Genomic DNA, 21,729 nt, shown 5'->3' with positions numbered 1-21,729 from the left:
AGTGTTTTCTATCCAAATCTACCAATTATTTGCATATCTTAGCTTCTGGGCCTGAGTAACAGGCAGTTTACTTTGGGCACGCTTTTCATCTGGATGTCAAAATACTGCCCCCTAGCCTTAAGAAGAAGATTTATTAAAACAGTTACAGAGTTGAATGGCTTTGACAGGAGAAAACTGATGATGGATCGACATCATTGTAGTTATTCCACAATACTAACCTAATTTAGGGTGGCAGGTAGCCTAGAGGTTAGAGTGTTGGGTCAATAACAGTAAAGGTTGCTAGTTCAAATCCTAACTGAGTGGTGAACAATTGGTTGACGTGCCCTTGAGCAAGACACTTACCCTAGTTGCTCTGGATAATAGCACCTAATAAATGACTGCAATTTTAATTGACAGAGTGAAAAGAAGGAAGCCTGTACAGAATAAAAATGTTCCTGTTTGCAATAAGGCACTAAACTTGTAACATTTTTTCCTGAATATAAAGTGTTATGTTTGGGGCAAATCCAATACAACACATTACTGTGTATCACTCTCCATATTTTCAAGCATAATGGTGGCTGCATCATGTTATAGGTATGCTTGTAATCGTTAAGGACTGGGGAGTTTTTCAGGATAAAAATAAATAAACTGAATGTAGCTAACCACAGGCAAAATCCTAGAGGAAAACCATTCCACCAGTCACTGGGAGATCAATTCACATTTCAGCAGGACAATAACTTAAAATACAAGTCTAAGTCTACCCTGGAGTTGCTTAACAAGAAGTCGGTGAACGTTCCTGAGTGGAAATGCAGGTGTGGAAGGCTCTTAGAAAACTTACCCAGAAAGACTCACAGCTGTAATCACTGCCAAAGGTGCTCCCACAAAATATTGACTTGGGGGTGTGAATACTTATATAAATGTCTTTATTTCTTTTTCAATAAATTTGCAAACATTTCTAAAAACATGTTTTCACTTTGTCATTATGAGGTATTGTGTGTAATCTACACACAATAACCCAAAATGACAAATCAAAAACAGGTCAATTTGGTTTTTAGCAAATGTATATATTAAATAAATACAGAAATACCTTATTTACAAAAGTATTCAGACCCTTTGCTATGAAACTCGCAATTGAGCTTAGGTACATCCTGTTTCCATTGATAATCCTTGAGATGTTTCTACAACTTGATTGTAGTCCACCTGCGGTAAATTCAATTGAATGGACATGATTTGGAAAGGCACACACCTGTCTATATAGGTTCCACAGTTGACAGTGCATGTCAGAGCAATAACTAAGCCATGAGGTCGAAGGAATTGTCCGTAAAGTTCAGAGACAGGATTGTGTCCAGGCACAGATCTGGGGAAGGGTATCAATAAATGTCTGCAGCATTGAAGGCCCCCAAGAACACAGTGGTCTCCATCATTCTTAAATGGAAGAAGTTTGGAACCACCAAGACTCTTCCTAGAGCTGGCCGTCCAGACAAACTGAGCAATCAGGGGAGAAGGGCCTTAGTCAGGGAGGTGACCAAGAACCTGATGGTCACTCTGACAGAGCTCCAGAGCTCCTCTGTGGAGATGGGAGAACTTTCCAGAATGACAACCATCTGTGCAGCATCCACCAATCAGGCCTTTATGGTAGAGTGAAAGGCACATGACAGCCCACTTGGAGTTTTCCAAAAGGCACCTAAAGACTCTCAGACCATGAGAAACAAGATTCTCTGGTCTGATGAAACCAAGATTCAACTCTTTGGCCTGAATGCCAAGCGTCACCTCTAGAGGAAACCTGGCAGCATCCCTAAGGTTAAGCATGGTGGTGGCAGCATTATGATGTGAGGATGTTTTTCAGAGTCAGGGACTGGGAGACTAGTCAGGATCGAGGGAAAGATGAACGGAGCAAAGTACAGAGAGATTCTTGATGAAAACCTACTCCAGAATGCGCAGGTCCTCAGACTGGGGTGAAGATTCACCTTCCAACAGGACAACGACCCTAAGCACAGAGCCAAGACAACGCAGGAGTGGCTTCAGGACAAGTTTTTGAATGCCCTTGAATGGCCCAGCTAGGGACTTGATCCCGATCAAACATATCTGGAGTGACCTGAAAATATCTGTCCAGCGATGTTCCCCATCCTACCTGACAGAGGATCTGCAGAGAAGAATGTGAGAAATTCCCCAAATACAGGTGTGCCACGCTTGTAGCGTCATACTCAAGAAGACTTGAGGTTGTAATTACTGCCAAAGGTGCTTCAACAAAGTGCTGAGTATCACTAGGATCACTAGTCACTTTTAACAATGCCACTTTAAATAATGCCACTTTAATAATGTTTACCTATCTTTCATTACTCATATCACATGTATATACTGTATTTTATATAATCTACTGCACCTTGCCTATGCAGCTCGGCCATCGCTCATCCATATACTTATTTGTACATATTCTCATTTACCTCTTTAGATTTGTGTGTATTAGGTAGTTGTTTGGAATTGTTAGATTACTTGTTAGATACTACTGCACTGTTGGAACTTGAAGCACAAGCATTTCGCTACACTAGCATTAACATCTGCTGACCAGGCGTATGTGACCAATACAATTTGATTTGATTTGATATGAAAGTAAAGGGTCTGACTACTTACGTAAGTGTGATATTTCAGTCGTTTTTTCTTTATAAATTTGCAAAAAATGATAAAACCTGTTTTTTCTTTGTCATTATTGGGTATTGTGTGTAGATTGATGAGGGGGAAAAACAATTGAATCCATTTTTAGAATAAGGCTGCAACATAACAAAATATGGAAAAAGTCAAGGGGTCTGAAAACTTTCAGAATGCACTGTATATTAATTAAATGGTCTAATGTGCCGTGCTGAACAAGATACATGGCTGGTGAACGAGACAGTAAAGATTTATCCCTGATTGCCATCTTGTGGTAGATACTGTATCTAGCAGGCCTAATTTCAACGAAATACAGCCTTCATTTCTAAGAATATGGTTTAGAAACTGTATTGAGGATTAACTCTCTTATTTTACTTATTTCAAACAAAAACAAAAAACTCAATTTTTTAAATACTTTTGTTCCCAAAGGATAGCCTACCTTATAAACAAATGATATATAGCCCCAAATGATGTTGAATTGTTATTAGATGTGTTATAGAAATCACCTAGTGCTGTGCATGTGAACATATGATGGGATGCACCATTGTTTTTGTTGATGCCCACTATTTTAAGATTTGCACACATTATAGAAAAAACAAAATGTGTTACTATCTCAATTATATTCATTTCCAAGGTTATTTTCATCGTGTATAAATTATATCAATATTATTGAGAACATTCTAGTGGTATAAATTGTGTTATCGCGGTATTTCACTACTGTAAACCAGCGAGAAATTACGAAAGGGGCGTATTCTCTCGTGTACATTGTATTTCATAGCTACGTGAAATCAGCGACATTAAGCCACACTAAGCGACACTGACGGGTCCCAAATCGCGCAAAAAGCTTCAAAACAAAATCATAGATTTACCTGAACACGATCACAAATTGTATTATAGTTTGTCTGTTTCAAGATGTGTTCTGTTTTTCTGATCCTACCCTCATATTTGAGTGTTATTTTAATAGATATTAAGGCTCATGGTTAAATTCTAGAGGTTATTTGTAAATATTCTGCCAAGGTGGGTAAATAAACAAAAAAACGCAATCATTCTATTTTAATAAGGGGACATATTTATTAAACATCAATGTTATATGTAAATGAGTTGAAAACGAATTAATGATTGAAAGTTAAATATTCTAATATTAGTTTAATTTCCATTCCACTGGATGACACTGTCCCCCATGCTGCTCCAGGGGTCTGAGGATTAAACTAGTCAAACACATGCATTGGTAGATTTGGTGTGCATGTTTATAAACTTTACAATTATTACACTGTTATTGACTGTTATAAACACATATTACATTGTACATTGTTATTACATTGTTAAAACAACAAACCCACATTGTGAAGAGTGGGTGAAATCATAAAGGGTTTGCAGAAACACATGAGCTGAAGGGGGCAAGTTGTCCATATAAAATAAGTTACAAGAGGAGAACCAAGAAATAACCCACAGACTGTCATACAGACAGACAGACAGACAGACAGACAGAAAGACAGACAGACAGACAGACAGACAGACAGACAGACAGACAGACAGACAGACATACACTTATCTGACTTATCTGAAGCTGATGAGGTTGTTGTAGATGAGACTGAGTTTCAAGTAACCAATAGGATTTGATATGCTGTATTCATGTACATTTTTCTCAGTAGCCCCTACTAATTCTGCTCTCACCGAGATATTCCCGCTACTCACATCACCTATCATAACCACCAAAGCCATTCCCTGCTCACTCTGCCCCTTCCAAACACCCACCTTCCTACACCATCCACTGACACCTCCTCCTCCCTCAGGCCTACTAAGGGGTAAATATCACTCCCTACGTCGACTCCTCCCATACCTTCCACCCCAAGATTCTTGCCATCATACTAAATACCAGAGTGTGGTCCAAGGCAGAATCATTCCCTGTGGCTACATTAATCCTGGTCCCTCGGCCATCATTCAGGCACACCAGCTCTTTCACCTCTATCAAAGTGGCCCATGTTCCCCTGCCAGAGTGTGTTGTGTGAATTAAATCGCCACACCACATTATCATGTATAGTGTTGTCATAGAGGACTTAAATAAAATACAAATAAATGTCAGCAGTGGACGTAGATTTCTGCTGAAAAAAATAGCCTGATGACACAAACTTTGATGGTATAACACTTGATCCTATTAGTGTACGAGGATTCCAAATCACCCCCTTAATTGGATTCAACTTGTATTGTTCCAATAGTACAGTAACAAATAGCTGCAAAGTGCTGTAATGAAAATACGGTTTTGGTAACAGTTGACAGTAGGTTTTCCTCAAATAAACTATTGAATGACGCAAATATAGCCTTCAAAATGATCAATGCTTTGTAGTTATGTACCTTTTGTAATGTTATTTTATTTTTTGAGCTGCAGCCCATAGATACAATGTATGAAATAATGAATTTAAATGTTTAAGTAACTTTAAACTATTACCGTTCTGATTTTATATTTAAAAAACGTACTGTAAGTCTAGTAAACATTTTTGAGGGGACTTTTATTATGAAATTTAGCCGTTTGATAATGTGACCTTAATGTCGCTAGGTTCACAATGCTCTATCTAATGACGTACCAAGCCTATTTGCTGTATAATAACTTACACAGTCTGGTCTAAAAACTCATGATAAGAACAAAGTCCACAGAATGTCAGATGAAGAGATTCCGTCAACTTCCAGAGAGCATTTACCCGAAGATGAAGAGGTGAGCATTTGAAAGCAGACATCTTCTTTTCCAGAAATATGAGATAGAGTGTTAGTAGCTAGCTAGAAGTTTGCAGTATTGTTGATTTGGGGGGGAACATGGCGGGAAGGAGGCTTGCACATCTGCATAGCTCTCTACAGATGCTAGCTAACTAGATACCACCAGGTCAAACGCTGACCAGAAAACATTAGCTACAATGTTTGTCGTCGTGCAGTTGAGAGTAATGTAGCCAATATTCCCGTAGACTTTTAAATCCTGCCAATTTCAGTCTGACGAGCCTTGGAGTCCCAGAGCAACCCCACTGACTGTATCTGTAGCTTGTCGTCTGTTTCACTTAGCCAAGGCAGCACATCGCACAGTCGCATGCAGCAAGACCAGCCCAGAGCAAATCAGCTGTCTACTTTAAACACTAGCTGATTGTTGCGCTCTGGGGACTGTCAATTGGCTACAGTAGCTAACAATGTCATGTTTATGTTTATGAAGAACAGGCGTGGTGAGGTGTACCTAACTGCGTGAACTTTAACATCGGTTCAATTGAAGGCATAACTTATTGCACACTTTATAATAAATAATATGGGAACGTGCTCAAAATGTATTATAATTGATTGTGCAACAAGCATCACATGTAGAAAACTTTCTCGACCGTCAACCATAAATCTGTATTGATTAAACGTATAATAGAATAATGTTGCATGAAGTCACAGGAAATGGTATACAATACACAGCTCATTCCCGTATAAGATAACTGAAATTGCCATACAAATTTGTTTTAAATTGCACATTACGTTGATTAAATGTTAGTGAATCATATGCCAAATAAATATGTACAATTCAGTGAGCATGTCATAAAGTAGTCTACTGTGTTTGTGCTCAGGCAAAAGACCCCCCATTTCAGCTGAAGCCACCTCCAAAGGCTTTGCCTAAGGCGGAGGGAGAGGTGGATCCAGAATACGAAGAGAAAAGGGTGAGACAAATTGCTTTGTCACAAACTCTCTATGGATTAATTTAAGATTTTAAAATGCAATTGCAAGTTGAATGATTACATTAGGGAGTATCACGTGACACAGATTAGTTACAGCATTGGTTAAATTCTGTGCCAGATATTTGAGAAAAACAACATTTTTTTCCAACTTTTGCAATGGGCTCCCCACTGGTAAATGTGGGGAATTGCAGTGTGTAGTAGTGAGACTGCAGTGTATAGGGAGAATGTGAATGGCACAATTACAGTTAAGCATAACATTGATCTCATATCCTTACTAGTCAAAAACAATTTGTTGGTGTATTTCTGTATTCCCCCCCCCCCCCCCCCCCCCCCCTGTCTTTTTACCATAGAAAACAGATAGAGCGAACCGGTTTGAGTTTCTGCTCAAGCAAACAGAACTCTTTGCCCACTTCATCCAGCCTGCGTCTCAGAAGTCTCCTACTTCACCCCTGAAAGTGAAACCTGGACGACCTCGCGTTAAACAGGATGAGAAACAAAATCTCCTCTCTGTTGGAGAGTATGTGGCTGCTGACTTGTTTTAAGAGTCTTGCCTTTATTTACAATTTTCTAAATGTCAGGTCTATGTTATTGTAAATAAACAAGCTATATTGGTGAATAATCCATGAATAATAAACAATACAATCTGTTTACCATTGTAGCAAAGCATACTATTTGTCCGCCACCTGTGTTTTTACAGTAACCGCCACCGACGCACAGAACAGGAAGAAGATGAGGAGTTGTTATCTGAGAGCAGGAAGGCAGCTAACGTCTTGGTTCGCTTTGAAGAGTCCCCATCCTGTACGATGTTTTCATATAGCTTTTAAATGCTAATTTTAATAGTCAGCCCTCCATGTAAATGAACTGTAGCAGGTGCTGTAAATGTTATATTCTAGCAGGTGTATACCTTTAATACTAATTAGCTCCCATTTGAGAACTGCTGATGATGATTTTTTTTCCCTCCATTAATGACAAAACTTTTTGTCTTTTCCAGATGTAAAAAATGGAGAGCTGAGAGATTACCAAATCAGAGGTCTCAACTGGATGATCTCCCTTTATGAAAATGGCATTAATGGAATCTTGGCTGATGAAATGGTAATAATGACTGTAACTTAAACATAGAATTAACAATAGTTGATGTTTACTTGCCTCCATTAAGTGCCAGAGCCATATATTGATATCCAAGTATAAAGGGACATCCACACCAAGGATGATAAAGATAAACTATACATAACTATAAAACGTTGGCAAGCCTCCACACTAGAGGAAGGTTTATTGTTCTGCAGCAGGGGTGGGCAAACTTTTTGGCTTTAGGGCCACATCAGGATTTTGAAATTCAGTGGAGGGCCAGAAAAAGAGCAGTTATTTGAAAATATATAGGTCCATTATAAAATACACACTTTCTATCTAGTTTTAAACATTCGAGTGACGTTTTTTTACACAAAACAATCATTTCCCAGCTCATCATTTTTACTCAAACCTCCCGCCTGTGTGGGCCGTAGTTTGCCAACCCCTGTTCTACACTCTAGGCTACACCTGTCAATCAACTGATTAACGCATCCTACTGCACGCTGTAGGCTTATCACTATTTTCATGGTGTGTTCATTTTCATAGTGACTACTGCAAATAATACTTCAATGTAGATAATAATATAGAAACACAAATTTAAATGTAGCAATTCAACAACAAACACTGTTTAGCCTGTGCATCTTCATGTCGTGCTTGCCTAGTTGCTCTAGTGGTTTTCAAGTGATTTCCATTTTTCTAATAGTTGTCAAATCTTCTTTTTCGCTGTGCTCATCTGTCTGTTCTGTACACCATTTGCAATGCAACAATGTTATCACCAGCTAAAGAAATCTCTTTCTCCACAACTTTTTTTACATTCAGCAATTAGCAAGAGCAAGCCTGCTTGTGTCCTCGAATAGGCTGAACATTTCATATAGCTTTTGTAGCCTGTAGCTTTTCCTGGGAATGCGCATGGTAACAGCTGGAAGAGAGGCTAGTTGAGATGTGTCAAATCAAACATTAAATCACGTTTTATTTGTCACATGCGCCGAATACAAAAAGTGTAGACCTTACTGTGGGGCCCCCGAGTGGCACATCGGTCTAAGGCACTGCATCTCGATGCTAGAGGCGTCACTACAGGCCCTGGTTCAATTCCAGGCTGTGTCATTACCGTCTGTGATTGGGAGACCTATAGGGCAGCACAAAATTGGCCCAGCGTCGTCCGGGTTAGGGTTTGGCTGGGGTAGGCCGTCATTGTAAATAAGAATTTGTTCTTAACTGACTTTCCTAGTTAAGTAAAGGTTAAATAAAACATTTATAAAATACTGTGAAATGCTTACATACAAGCCCTTAACCAACAAACATTTTTTATAAACTAAAGTAAGAAAAAAAGTAATACAATAAAATTACAATAACGAGGCTTTATACAACAGGTGGGTCTAATCCTCAATGCTGATTGGTTTAAACCGCATTCCAGCCAGTGTCTATTCCACAAGTTACCACTGGCTAAATCTATGACTTTAAAATGTCTATTTACTCTGTTTCATCTGACTGCGCAATCCACTGTCTCATCAGCCCAGCCAGGTAATTTATAAACTTGATCTCTACTATAAAAAGCATCAATACATTATTTTACATTTCAATTTAGACTAATATTTTGTTTTCAACAGCGGAGATTTGTATAAACCTTGCTGTCTGTCTTTCCAACATTTGCAACATTGTTTAAATATTCAAATTAGATCTCCAGCTGTCCCATAGTAATGAGCGTGTTGAGACGAGATAGGCAGGCAGGCAGCATTTCTCAGCCAGTCGAAATCATGAGTCAGCTTTCATAATGACTCCCAACACCATTATTAAGTTTGCTGACGACACAACATTGGTAGGCTTGATCACCGACAATGATGAGACAGCCTATAGGGAGGAGGTCAGAGACCTGGCAGCGTGGTGCCAGGACAACAACCTCTCCCTCATCGTGAGCAAGACAAAGGAGATGATCGTGGACTACAGGAAAAGGAGGGCCGAACATGCCTCCATTCACATCGACAAGGCTGTAGTGGAGCGGATCGAGAGTTTCAAGTTCCTTGGTGTCCACATCACCAACAAACTATCACGGTCCAAATACACCAAGTCAGTCTTGAAGAGGGCACGACAACACCTTTTACCTCTGAGGAGACTGAAAAGATTTGGCATGGGTCCCCAGCTCCTCAAAAAGTTCTACAGCTGCACCATCGAGACCATCCTGACCGGTTGTATCACCGCTTGGTATGGCAACTCCTCGGCATCCGACCGTAAGGCGCTACAGAGGGTAGTGTGTACGGCCCAGAACATCACTGGGGCCAAGCTTCCTGCTATCCAGGACCTATATACTAGGCAGTGTCAGAGGAAGGCCCAACAAATTGTCAAAGACTCCAACCACCCTAGTCATAGATTGTTCTCCCTGCTACCGCACAGCAAGCTGTACTGAAGTCTAGGTCCAAAAGGCTCCTTAACAGATTCTACACGCAAGCCATAAGACTGCTGAAGAGTTATTCAAATGGCCACCCGACTATTTATGTTGTTTTTATACTGCTGCTACTCGCTGTTAATTATCTATGCATAGTCACTTTACTCCTATCTACAGTACATGTACAAATTACCTCGACTAACCTGTATCCCCACACATTGACTCGGTACCGGTACCCCCTCGATATTGTTATTTTATTGTTTTACTATTTGATTGTATTTTATATTTTAGTTTATTAAGTAAATATTTTCTTAACTCTATTTCTTGATTAAGGGCTTGTCAGTAAGCATTTCACGTGAAGGTCTACCGACACCTGTTGTATTCAGTGCATGTGACAAATAACATTTCATTTGATCATTTTTAAGGATACCGGTATATACAAAGAAATGTCAATTGAAAAAAGTTCAAATGAAACGAAGTGCAGCTAGTTTGCAGTCTTTCCAGCTTCAGTTTGAAGTGATTGTGTTAGCTATGTTGTTGGCTAGCTCCTAGAATAACAGTGTCCTGACTAGAGAGCACATTTTCTATGCCCGGCGAAATCGCGCCTCATTAGCTCATTGGATGTATCCAACTAAATGACTCTAGAAAACAGCTTCAACAAATGCAAATGCAGCTACTCTTGGGATAAATCAAGGGATAAAAAGATGCCAGCTAGTATGGCAATGGAACATTTTAGAATGAACGACTGGGTCGTGGCCATAGATACAAAACAAAAAGACTGAACGACTGGGTTGTGTCTCCGGTAGGGTTGCAAAATTCTGGGAACTTTCAATAAATGTCCTGGTTTTCCCAAAATCCCGGATGGCGATTCCCGAAAGAGGGAATAAACATGAAACCTGGAATCTTCCAACAAGGATTTCTGCATAACCAGGGAATTTATTGAAAGTTCCCGGAATTTTGCAACCCTTGTCTCTGGCAACTGAACCGATAGAATGAACGACCAGCCGGCTTGGGAAGCAACCCTAGATTTGTGTTGTGAATATAGCTTTTGGAATGATGAAATAGTATGAATAAATTCATCTAAATAACGTAAATCATTATTTGAATATGTTTGTAACCCGTTGTATAAAATTGATAATGCCCCCTAGGCCGGTGTTTGGAGGATATATTGTCACGGTTTGCCGTCCATCGACTTCAGCTCAGGCCTAACAACACCCGTGCCAATTTGTCCTCCAGACACCGGCTTCTTGGGCATTATCACTTAAATATACAGGGGTACCGGTACCGAATCAATGTGCAGGGGTACAGGTTAGTCGAGATAATTGAGGTAATAGGTAATTGAGGTAATAATAAACAGCGAGTAGCAGCAGCTTAAAAAAGGGGGTCAATGCAAATACAGTAGTCCAGGTAGCCATTTGATTAACTGTTCAGCAGTCTTATGGCTTGGGGGTAGAAGCTGTTAAGGAGCCTTTTGGACCTAGACTTGGCACTCTGGTACCACTTGCCGAATGGGAGCAGAGAGAACAGTCAATGACTAGGGTGGCTGGAGTCTGACACATTTTAGGGTCTGGTATAGAGGTCCTGGATGGCAGGAAGCTTTCCCCCAGTGATGTACTGCGTGATATGCACTACCCTCTGTAGCGCCCTGCGGTTAGGCCATTCATTACAGGTGTAGGATCTTAATTTGAGCCAATTTGCTACAGCAGTAAAATAATCCTGCAGAAACAGTAAATGTTGATTATATTGAATTTTAATTTTTGTAGGGGTTGATGCATTATTTATGAGGGAAAATAAAGTCTGAAATTTCAAATCGGAAATTGCAAACTTCAGAAGCCTTTTTAACTTTTACGGGTTGGGTCCTAAACTGGGAAGGTTGTCGCTAACGTGCGCTAATGTGACTAGAACTTTCCGGGAAATAGACCTATCTGATATGGACAGAAAGCTTAAATTCTTGTTCATCTAAATGCACTGTCCAATTTACAGTAGCTATTACAGTGAAAATCCCATGCTATTGTTTTTTTTTACCTTTATTTAACTAGGTAAGTCAGTTAAGAACAAAATCGTATTTACAATGACAGCCTAGGGACAGTGGGTTAACTGCCTGACACCGCTGATAAATCCACGATAATCAAGAATTTCAATGAGCATTTATCTACGGCTGGCCATGCTTTCCACCTGGCTAACCCAACCCCGGCCAACAGCTCTGCACTCCCCACAGCAGCTGGCCCAAGCCCCCCCCCCCCCCCCCCCCCCCGCTTCTCCTTCACCCAAATCCAGACAGCTGATGTTCTGATAGAGCTGAAAAATCTGGATCCCTACAAATTAACTGGGCTAGACAATCTGGACCCTCTCTTCCTAAAATTATCCGCCGCCATTGTTGCAACCACTATTACTAGTCTGTTCAGCCTCTTTTTTGTATTGTCTGAGATTCCTAAAGATTGGAAAGCGGCCGCCACAGTCATCCCCCTCTTCAAAGGTGGAGACACTCTAGACCCAAATTGTTACAAACCTATATTCATCCTGCCCTGCCTTTCTAAAGTCTTTGAAAGCCAAGTGAACAAACAGCTCACCGACCATTTCGAATCCCACCGTACCTTCTCCGCAATGCAATCCGGTTTCCGAGCTGGTCACGGGTGCACCTGAGCCACACTCATGGTCCTAAATGATATCATAACCGCCATCGATAAAAGACAGTACTGTACAGCCGTCTTCATCGACCTGGCCTTCGACTCTGTCAATCACTGTATTCTTATCGGCAGACTCAACAGCCTTGGTTTCTCTAATGACTGCCCGACTGATTCGCTAACTACTTCTCAGAGAGTTCAATGTGTCAAATCAGAAGGCCTTTTGTCCGGACCTCTGGCAGTCTTTGTGGGCGTGCCACAGGGTTCAATTCTCGGGCCGACTCTTTTCTCTGTATATATCAATAATGTCGCTCTTGCTGCGGGTGATTCATTGATACACCTCTACGCAGACGACACCATTCTGTATACATCTGGCCCTTCTTTGGACACGGTGTTAACAAACCTCCAAACGAGCTTCAATGCCGTACAATACTCTTTCCGTGGCCTCCAACTAATCTTAAATGCAAGTAAAACTAAATGCATGCTCTTCAACCGATTGCTGCTCGCTCCCTCCCGCCTCACTACTCTGGACGGTTCTGACTTAGAATATGTGGACAACTATAAATACCTAGGTGTCTGGCTAGACTGTAAACTCTCCTTCCAGACTCATATTAAGCATCTCCAATCCAAAATGCAATCTAGAATAGGCTTCCTATTTCACAACAAAGCCTCCTTCGCTCATGTTGCCAAACATACCCTGGTAAAACTGACTATTGACTTCGGCGATGTCATTTACAAAATAGCCTCCAACACTTTACTCAGCAAATTGGATGGAGTCTATCACAGTGCCATCCGTTTTGTCACCAAAGCCCCATATACTACCTACCACTGCGACCTGTATGCTCTCGTCGGCTGGTTCTCGCTTCATATTCGTCGCCAAACCCACTGGCTCTAGGTCATCTATAAGTCTTTGCTAGGTAAAGCTCTGCCTTATCTCAGCTCACTGGTCACCATAGCAACACCCACCCATAGCACACACTCCAGCAGGTATATTTCACTGGGCATCCCCAAAGCCAACACCCGCTTTGGCCGCCTTTCCTTCCAGTTCTCTGCTGCCAATGACTGGAACGAATTGCAAAAATCTCTGAAGTTGGAGACTTATATCTCCCTCACTAACTTGAAGCATTAAATGTCATAGCAGCTTTCCATCGCTGCAGCTGCAGCCCATCTATAAATAGCCCATCCAACCAACTACCTACCTCATAACATATTTGTTTTTGTTTTTATGCTCTTTTGCACACCAGTATTTCTACTTGCACATCCTCATCTGCACATCTCACTCCAGTGTTAATTGCTAAATTGTAATTACTATGACCTATTTATTGCCTTACTTCATTTGCACAGACTGTATACAGATTTTTCTATTGTGTTATTGACTGTACGTTTGTTTATCCCAGGTGTAACTCTGTTGTTGTTTTTGTCACACTGCTTTTGCTTTATCTTGGCCAGGTCGCAGTTGAGAACTTGTTCTCAACTAGCCTACCTGGTTAAATAAAGGTTATATAAAAAACTACAGCTTCTACTCTTCTGGGAAGGCTTTCCACTAGATGCTGGAACATTGCTGCGGGAACTTTCTTCCATTCAGCCACAAGAGCATTAGTCAAGTTGGGCACTGATGTTGGGCGATTAGACCAGGCTCGCAGTCGGCGTTCCAATTCATCCTAAAGGTGTTCGATGGGGTTGAGGTCAGGGCTTTGTGCAGGCCAGTCAATTTCTTCTATACCGATCTTGACAAACCATTTCTGTATGGCCCTTGCTTTGTGCATGGGGGCATTGTCATGCTGAAACAGGAAATGGCCTTCCCAAATTGTTGCCACAAAGTTGGAGGCACAGAAACGTTTAAAATGTAATTGTATGCTGTAGCGTTAAGGTTTCCCTTCACTGGAACTAAGGGGCCTAGCCCGAACCATGAAAAACATCCCAAGACCATTATTCCTCCTCCACCAAATCTTACAGTGGCACTACGCATTGGGGCAGGTAGCGTTCTCCTGGCATCCGCCAAACCCAAATTCGCTCGACGGACTGCCAGATGGTGAAGCGTACTTCATCACTCCAGAAAATGAGCTTCCATTGCTCCCGAGTCCAATGGCGGCGAGCTTTACACCTCTCCAGCCGACACTTGGCATTGCACATGGTGATCTTAGGCTGCTCGGCGATGGAAACCCATTTCATGAAGCTCCCAACGAACAGCTCTTGTGCTGACTGATGTTGCTTCCAGAGGCAGTTTGGAACTTGGTAGTGAGTGTTGCAACCGACGACAGACGATTTTTACGCGCTATGTGCTTCAGCACTCGGTTGTCCCGTTCTCTGCGCTTGTGTGCCCCACCACTTCACGACTGAGCAGTTGTTGCTGCTAAACGTTTCCACTTCACAATAACAGCTCTTACAGTTGACCGGGGCAGCTTGTTGGAACTGACTTGTTGGAAAGGTAGCATCCTATGACGGTGTGACGTTGAGAGTCACTGAGCTCTTCAGTAAGGCCATTCTACTGCCAATGTTTGTCTATGGAGATTGCATTTCTGTGTGGTTGATTTTATACACCTGTCAGCAACTGGTGTGGCTGAAATAGCCAAATCCACTAATTTGAAGGGGTGTCCACATACTAATCTAAATGCACTGTCCAATTTACAGTAGCTATTACAGTGAAAATCCCATGCTATTGTTTTTTTTTACCTTTATTTAACTAGGTAAGTCAGTTAAGAACAAAATCGTATTTACAATGACAGCCTAGGGACAGTGGGTTAACTGCCTGACACCGCTGATAAATCCACGATAATCAAGAATTTCAATGAGCATTTATCTACGGCTGGCCATGCTTTCCACCTGGCTAACCCAACCCCGGCCAACAGCTCTGCACTCCCCACAGCAGCTGGCCCAAGCCCCCCCCCCCCCCGCTTCTCCTTCACCCAAATCCAGACAGCTGATGTTCTGATAGAGCTGAAAAATCTGGATCCCTACAAATTAACTGGGCTAGACAATCTGGACCCTCTCTTCCTAAAATTATCCGCCGCCATTGTTGCAACCACTATTACTAGTCTGTTCAGCCTCTTTTTTGTATTGTCTGAGATTCCTAAAGATTGGAAAGCGGCCGCCACAGTCATCCCCCTCTTCAAAGGTGGAGACACTCTAGACCCAAATTGTTACAAACCTATATTCATCCTGCCCTGCCTTTCTAAAGTCTTCGAAAGCCAAGTGAACAAACAGCTCACCGACCATTTCGAATCCCACCGTACCTTCTCCGCAATGCAATCCGGTTTCCGAGCTGGTCACGGGTGCACCTGAGCCACACTCATGGTCCTAAATGATATCATAACCGCCATCGATAAAAGACAGTACTGTACAGCCGTCTTCATCGACCTGGCCTTCGACTCTGTCAATTACTGTATTCTTATCGGCAGACTCAACAGCCTTGGTTTCTCTAATGACTGCCCGACTGATTCGCTAACTACTTCTCAGAGAGTTCAATGTGTCAAATCAGAAGGCCTTTTGTCCGGACCTCTGGCAGTCTTTGTGGGCGTGCCACAGGGTTCAATTCTCGGGCCGACTCTTTTCTCTGTATATATCAATAATGTCGCTCTTGCTGCGGGTGATTCTTTGATACACCTCTACGCAGACGACACCATTCTGTATACATCTGGCCCTTCTTTGGACACGGTGTTAACAAACCTCCAAACGAGCTTCAATGCCGTACAATACTCTTTCCGTGGCCTCCAACTAATCTTAAATGCAAGTAAAACTAAATGCATGCTCTTCAACCGATTGCTGCTCGCTCCCTCCCGCCTCACTACTCTGGACGGTTCTGACTTAGAATATGTGGACAACTATAAATACCTAGGTGTCTGGCTAGATTTTATACACCTGTCAGCAACTGGTGTGGCTGAAATAGCCAAATCCACTAATTTGAAGGGGTGTCCACATACTTTTCTATATGATGTACATAGGAAAATATGGGCTTCTTCTGACATTGAGATGCGCTATCTGTCGTGGATCATTAGTCTTCGAAGTCGTCCTATAATTTATGTGGATACCAATATGCTTACATGCCCATTTATTCAGAAAAGCTCACCGCACACTCTTCCTCTCCCCTCTGAGCGGCTATTCCTTGCTAACCTAGAACGCTTTAATAGAACGTATTTTGGATTGTTTTTTGACGTTGTACTGTTGGGGAGACAGGGATAAAATCACACAAAGTTATCCCAACGATAGCTATTGTTTTCCACTGTTTTTATAGTTATTGTTGTAGTGTGCTGTTCACTTGAATTATAAAAACGTAAAAAAAATGTTTTATTGTTATTGTCCTTGGTGAGGATGGCCCTTAAGTGTCTGGTAAGTGCTACTAGTTGTGAGTCAATCTTATGCGCTGTATGGAAGACAGGTTGTTTATTTGTTTATTGACCACAGGGCTTGGGGAAGACCCTCCAAACCATTGCGTTGCTGGGATACCTGAAGCATTACAGGAACATTCCAGGCCCCCACATGGTTCTGGTTCCCAAATCAACGCTACACAACTGGATGAATGAGTTCAAACGCTGGGTACCAACCCTTAAGGCAGTCTGTCTCATCGGGGACAAGGATGCAAGAGTATGTCCTGTTTTCTTCTCTTGATTGACACTGATTAAACATCCCTTTTCATAACTCATTTTCAGGTGGGTAGGTAACCAAGACCACTAATGACTCCTTTGACAAATGTTCTCCTTATTCACCAGGCGGCTTTCATCCGTGATGTCATGATGCCAGGGGAATGGGATGTTTGCGTCACATCCTATGAGATGGTCATCAGAGAGAAATCTGTCTTCAAGAAGTTCAACTGGAGATACCTTGTCATTGACGAAGCTCATAGGATAAAAAATGAGAAATCTAAGGTATGAACTCAAATTAAAATAATTTAGGGATAAAACACGTTTCTTTTTCTACTTTTCAATGAATGAAGTTTGGCCTATACACAATCATTTTTAATGATTTTTATGTAACCTTTACATGAATCCTGTGTTGTCAGCTCTCAGAGATTGTCCGTGAGTTCAAAACCACCAACCGTCTCCTCCTGACTGGAACACCTCTGCAGAACAACCTCCATGAGCTGTGGTCACTCCTCAACTTCCTGCTGCCTGATGTCTTTAACTCTGCCAATGTGAGTCCTGCCTCTGTTTGTTCTCTCCATGTATTCCTCTTGTAGTGATATTCCTCTCCTTTAGATTGTGACTGGAATACCAAATCGAGGAAGAAAGAAATTCATATTTCGCTCCAGGCAAAAGGAACTGCATTCTTTTGTTGTTTTGTATCAAAAGACCCTCCAGCAGTATCTTAATGTTTTTTGTTGTTCCATTTATATCACCAAGTTTCAATTCGCTTCAGTCAATCACTGAGCTCCTCAGCCCCACCTGACATGCTTCTTGTCTTTCCATGATGTGTCAGAGGGAAAGGTAGCCCCGAGCATAGGCTTCCCCCCTCAGGCACTGCTCTGTTCTATTGTCAGTTCCTCCCTCCCAATTTGTCTGGGATCCCTCCCCCCAGTCACCCCCAGAGGCAGTAGCTGATCATATGTATCCTGTCCTTTTCTCTAACACAATCCTCTCTACAACCGAAGCCAAAGCAGAATCATCTTTACCTTTTTTTCCCCCTCTAAAATAACTTTTGCACTTTCATGGAAAATCTGTGTTAAAAACAAAATGAAATGTTTTCTTTAATTCTCAGGACTTTGATTCTTGGTTTGACACCAACAACTGTCTGGGGGACCAGAAGCTGGTGGAGCGTCTGCATGCGGTAAGCTGTGTTTCACACCTCCATTACGTTCAGAGTTCACTGCAGATTCCTTCTTATCCATATTTATTTTTAGTATACATAATACATCCCGAGTGGCACAGCGGTCTAAGGCACTGCATCTTAGTGCAAGAGGCGTCACTACAGTCCCTGGTTTGATTCCAGGCTGTATCACATCCGGCTGTGATTGGGAGTCCCATAGGGCGGCGCACAATTGTCCCAACGTCGTCCGGGTTTGGCCGGGGTAGGCCATTATTGTAAATAAGAATTTGTTCTTAACTGACTTGCCTAGTTAAATAAAGGCTAAATAAAACACATTTTTAAAATGATATACACTGAGTGTACAAAACATTAAGAACACCTTTCTACTATTGAGTGGCACCCCCTTTTGCCCTCAGAACAGCCTCAATTTGTCAGGGCAAGGACTCTACAAGAAAGCATTCCACAGGGATGCTGGCTCATGTTGACTCCAATGCTTCCCATAGTTGTGTCAAGTTGGCTGGATGTCCTTTGGGTGGTGGACCATTCTTGATACACATGGGAAACTGTTGAGTGTGAAAAACCCAGCAACGTTGCAGTTCTTGACACAAATGGTACACTTGGTACCTACTACCATGCCCTGTTCAAAGGCACTTAAATATTTTGTCTTGCCCATTCACCCTCTGAATGGCACACATAAACAATCCATGTCTCAAGGCTTAAAAATCCTTCTTTAACCATTCTCCTCCCCTTCATCTACACGGACTGTGTATGTCATGGAAAGAGCAGGTGTCCTTAATGTTTTGTACACTCAGTGTATGTAAAGAAATACTTGTAATACATGGGTAAAAATAGATGAATTAAAGCTTTTGCCTTGTTTAGGTGCTGAGGCCTTTCCTTCTGCGTCGCATTAAAGCTGAAGTGGAGAAAAACCTGCCTCCCAAAAAAGAGGTGAAGATTTACCTCGGACTGAGTAAGATGCAGCGAGAATGGTATGTGTTTGCTTCAAATACTTAGTACTTTCCAGTGTTGGCCATAGCTTTTGTTGGTTCAATGTTTCTACCTATGAAATTCAAGAAAAAATTATTTCAAATGAAACAATCTTTTGTTCTAATTTTGTTAGGTACACACGGATTCTGATGAAGGACATTGACATCCTCAATTCTTCTGGAAAAACTGACAAGATGCGTCTCTTGAACATCCTGATGCAGCTGCGGAAGTGCTGCAACCACCCATACCTGTTTGATGGGGCCGAGCCTGGACCCCCCTACACCACCGACACTCACCTTGTAACCAACAGCGGCAAAATGGTGGCCCTGGACAAACTGCTGCCCAAAGTCCAGGAGCAAGGTGCTACATTCTCTCTGATCATTAAATACTTTTACTGTAGTTTATCCCAACAGATAATAAGGGGGGTTAAACAAAAAATACATTATTCATGTAAATTTGATGTCTTTATCTCAGAGCTTTGATCTGTGGTTGTTACTGTACATTTTCAGTTGTAACAGACTATGCAATAGGTTGTATATACAAACTCTGATAGATTGAAGTACATAATGGTCCTTTAAAACCTCTTAAGGAATGTACTATTTTTTTAAATTTTCGCCTAAAATGACACCCAAATCTAACTGCCTGTAGCTCTGGACCTGAAGCAAGGATATGCATATTCTTGATACTATTTGAAAGGAAAAACTTTGAAGTTTGTGGAAATGTGATATTAATGTAGGTGAATATAACACATTAGATCTGGTAAAGATAATACGAACAAAAACATATTTGAAATGCAAGAGAAAGGCCATACTTTCAGATAGGAGTCTAGGTGTAATTTAGATGTTGGCCACCAGATGACAGCAGTGTGTGTGCAAAGTCAGACTGAGCCTGTGAATTACATTACTGCACAATATTTTGTATCAGGTCTGCCAGGAGTTTGCCCAAATGTGCTGAATTGGTCAATTGATAGATTTTCAAGTACATAACTATAGAGAACATTCAAAAATGCTATGGTAAAAAAAACACATTAAAGTTTACACACTCTCAGGAATGTCATACATGATGGATCATTAGCTTATACACAAACTTTCACATCTAGGTGGTGAGGTGAGTGTGGAGCCAGAGACAGCAGTGGGGTCAAACTGTAGACCCCAGTTACTACATTTGAACATAAAAAATTATTTTATCAAACAAAACAATGTTACATTTTATCTCTGGGACCCTCAGGATGACAAATCAGACACCCATCTCGTAGAGGTTAAAAGGGTAAGGACAACCTCATAGGATGCAGGCTCAAAGGTTTGCATTTTGTTGAAGGATATCAGGATTCACTTGTAGAATTAAATTTTTTTTCATGAAGCTTTCATGATGAGACGTTCATTTGACAATCAAATTAGTCATGCTCATTTAGAATTAATCAAACCTTGCTGCATTTGAACTAGAGCTATGTGACCTGATATTGTATGCTGTTCTGTTCCCTAATGGAATGACTGTTTTGTCTCATTGGTTGCCAGGGTCTAGAGTCCTCATCTTCAGCCAGATGACCAGGGTCCTTGACATTCTTGAGGACTACTGCATGTGGAGAGGTTATGAGTACTGCCGTCTAGATGGGAACACTCCACACGAAGCCAGACAGGTACGGGGCATGACTTCAGCTGATGAGGCCTCATTGACCACAATCACAGGCTCCCATGGAAACCATAAGGAGTTGTATTGGAACAGTTCAATCAAACCTACCATGGTTGTGTTTTTGTAGTATCTTTACTTCAAAACACTGTACTTTGCCTATTGTGCTCGTACTGACTGTGCTTGTAAAATTTGTGTAAAGTGTAATTACTTTAACTACATGAAACAAAACTGATATCTTAGATATTGTGTCTAACTAATGCATTAGCTTTATGGCCATGTTTCAAGGAAGCCATAGAGGCCTACAATGCTGACAACAGCAGCAAGTTCATTTTCATGTTGAGCACCAGAGCTGGAGGTCTGGGCATTAACTTGGCAACTGCAGACGTCGTCATCCTGTATGACTCCGACTGGAACCCTCAAGTGGATCTGCAAGCAATGGTGAGAAACATTTCAGTTGTGGCTTCCTTGGAAACGTACTTCTATATAGACTGCTCAAAAAAATAAAGGGAACACTTAAACAACACAATGTAACTCCAAGTCAATCACACTTCCGTGAAATCAAACTGTCCACTTAGGAAGCAACACTGATTAACAATAAATTTCACATTCTGTTGTGCAAATGGAATAGACAACAGGTGGAAATTATAGGCAATTAGCAAGACACCCCCAATAAAGGAGTGGTTCTGCAGGTGATAACCACAGACCACTTCTCAGTTCCTATGCTTCCTGGCTGATGTTTTGGTCACTTTTGAATGCTGGCGGTGCTTTCACTCTAGTGGTAGCATGAGACGGATTCTACAACCCACACAAGTGGCTCAGGTAGTGCAGCTCATCCAGGATGGCACATCAATGCGAGCTGTGGCAAGAAGATTTGCTGTGTCTGTCAGCGTAGTGTCCAGAGCATGGAGGCACTACCAGAAGACAGGCCAGTACATCAGGAGACGTGGAGGAGGCCGTAGGAGGGCAACAACCCAGCAGCAGGACCGCT

At 41.6% G+C, this 21,729-nt stretch overlaps 1 protein-coding gene across 1 annotated transcript in view; it reads left to right on the top strand.

Annotated features, from left to right (window-relative positions):
- Positions 1–5,160: 5,160 nt before the first annotated feature.
- The window catches only part of LOC139418414 (SWI/SNF-related matrix-associated actin-dependent regulator of chromatin subfamily A member 5-like), a 31,063-nt gene continuing 14,494 nt past the window's right edge, over positions 5,161–21,729 (top strand). Inside the window, exons 1-13 of the mRNA XM_071167820.1 lie at positions 5,161–5,335; positions 6,210–6,299; positions 6,668–6,834; positions 7,015–7,115; positions 7,309–7,409; positions 16,788–16,967; positions 17,093–17,248; positions 17,383–17,514; positions 18,078–18,146; positions 19,005–19,114; positions 19,246–19,472; positions 20,627–20,748; positions 21,027–21,179. Of these exons, the coding sequence (XP_071023921.1) occupies positions 5,279–5,335; positions 6,210–6,299; positions 6,668–6,834; positions 7,015–7,115; positions 7,309–7,409; positions 16,788–16,967; positions 17,093–17,248; positions 17,383–17,514; positions 18,078–18,146; positions 19,005–19,114; positions 19,246–19,472; positions 20,627–20,748; positions 21,027–21,179 (1,665 nt within the window). The 5' untranslated portion in view covers positions 5,161–5,278. The remainder of the gene's footprint in view (positions 5,336–6,209; positions 6,300–6,667; positions 6,835–7,014; positions 7,116–7,308; positions 7,410–16,787; positions 16,968–17,092; positions 17,249–17,382; positions 17,515–18,077; positions 18,147–19,004; positions 19,115–19,245; positions 19,473–20,626; positions 20,749–21,026; positions 21,180–21,729) is intronic.

This window comes from Oncorhynchus clarkii, chromosome 10, assembly GCF_045791955.1.
Source record: "Oncorhynchus clarkii lewisi isolate Uvic-CL-2024 chromosome 10, UVic_Ocla_1.0, whole genome shotgun sequence".
NCBI classification, from domain to species: domain Eukaryota; kingdom Metazoa; phylum Chordata; class Actinopteri; order Salmoniformes; family Salmonidae; genus Oncorhynchus; species Oncorhynchus clarkii.
The sequence above is the reverse complement of the archived record's forward strand: the minus strand, read 5'-3'. Positions and strand labels throughout refer to the sequence as shown.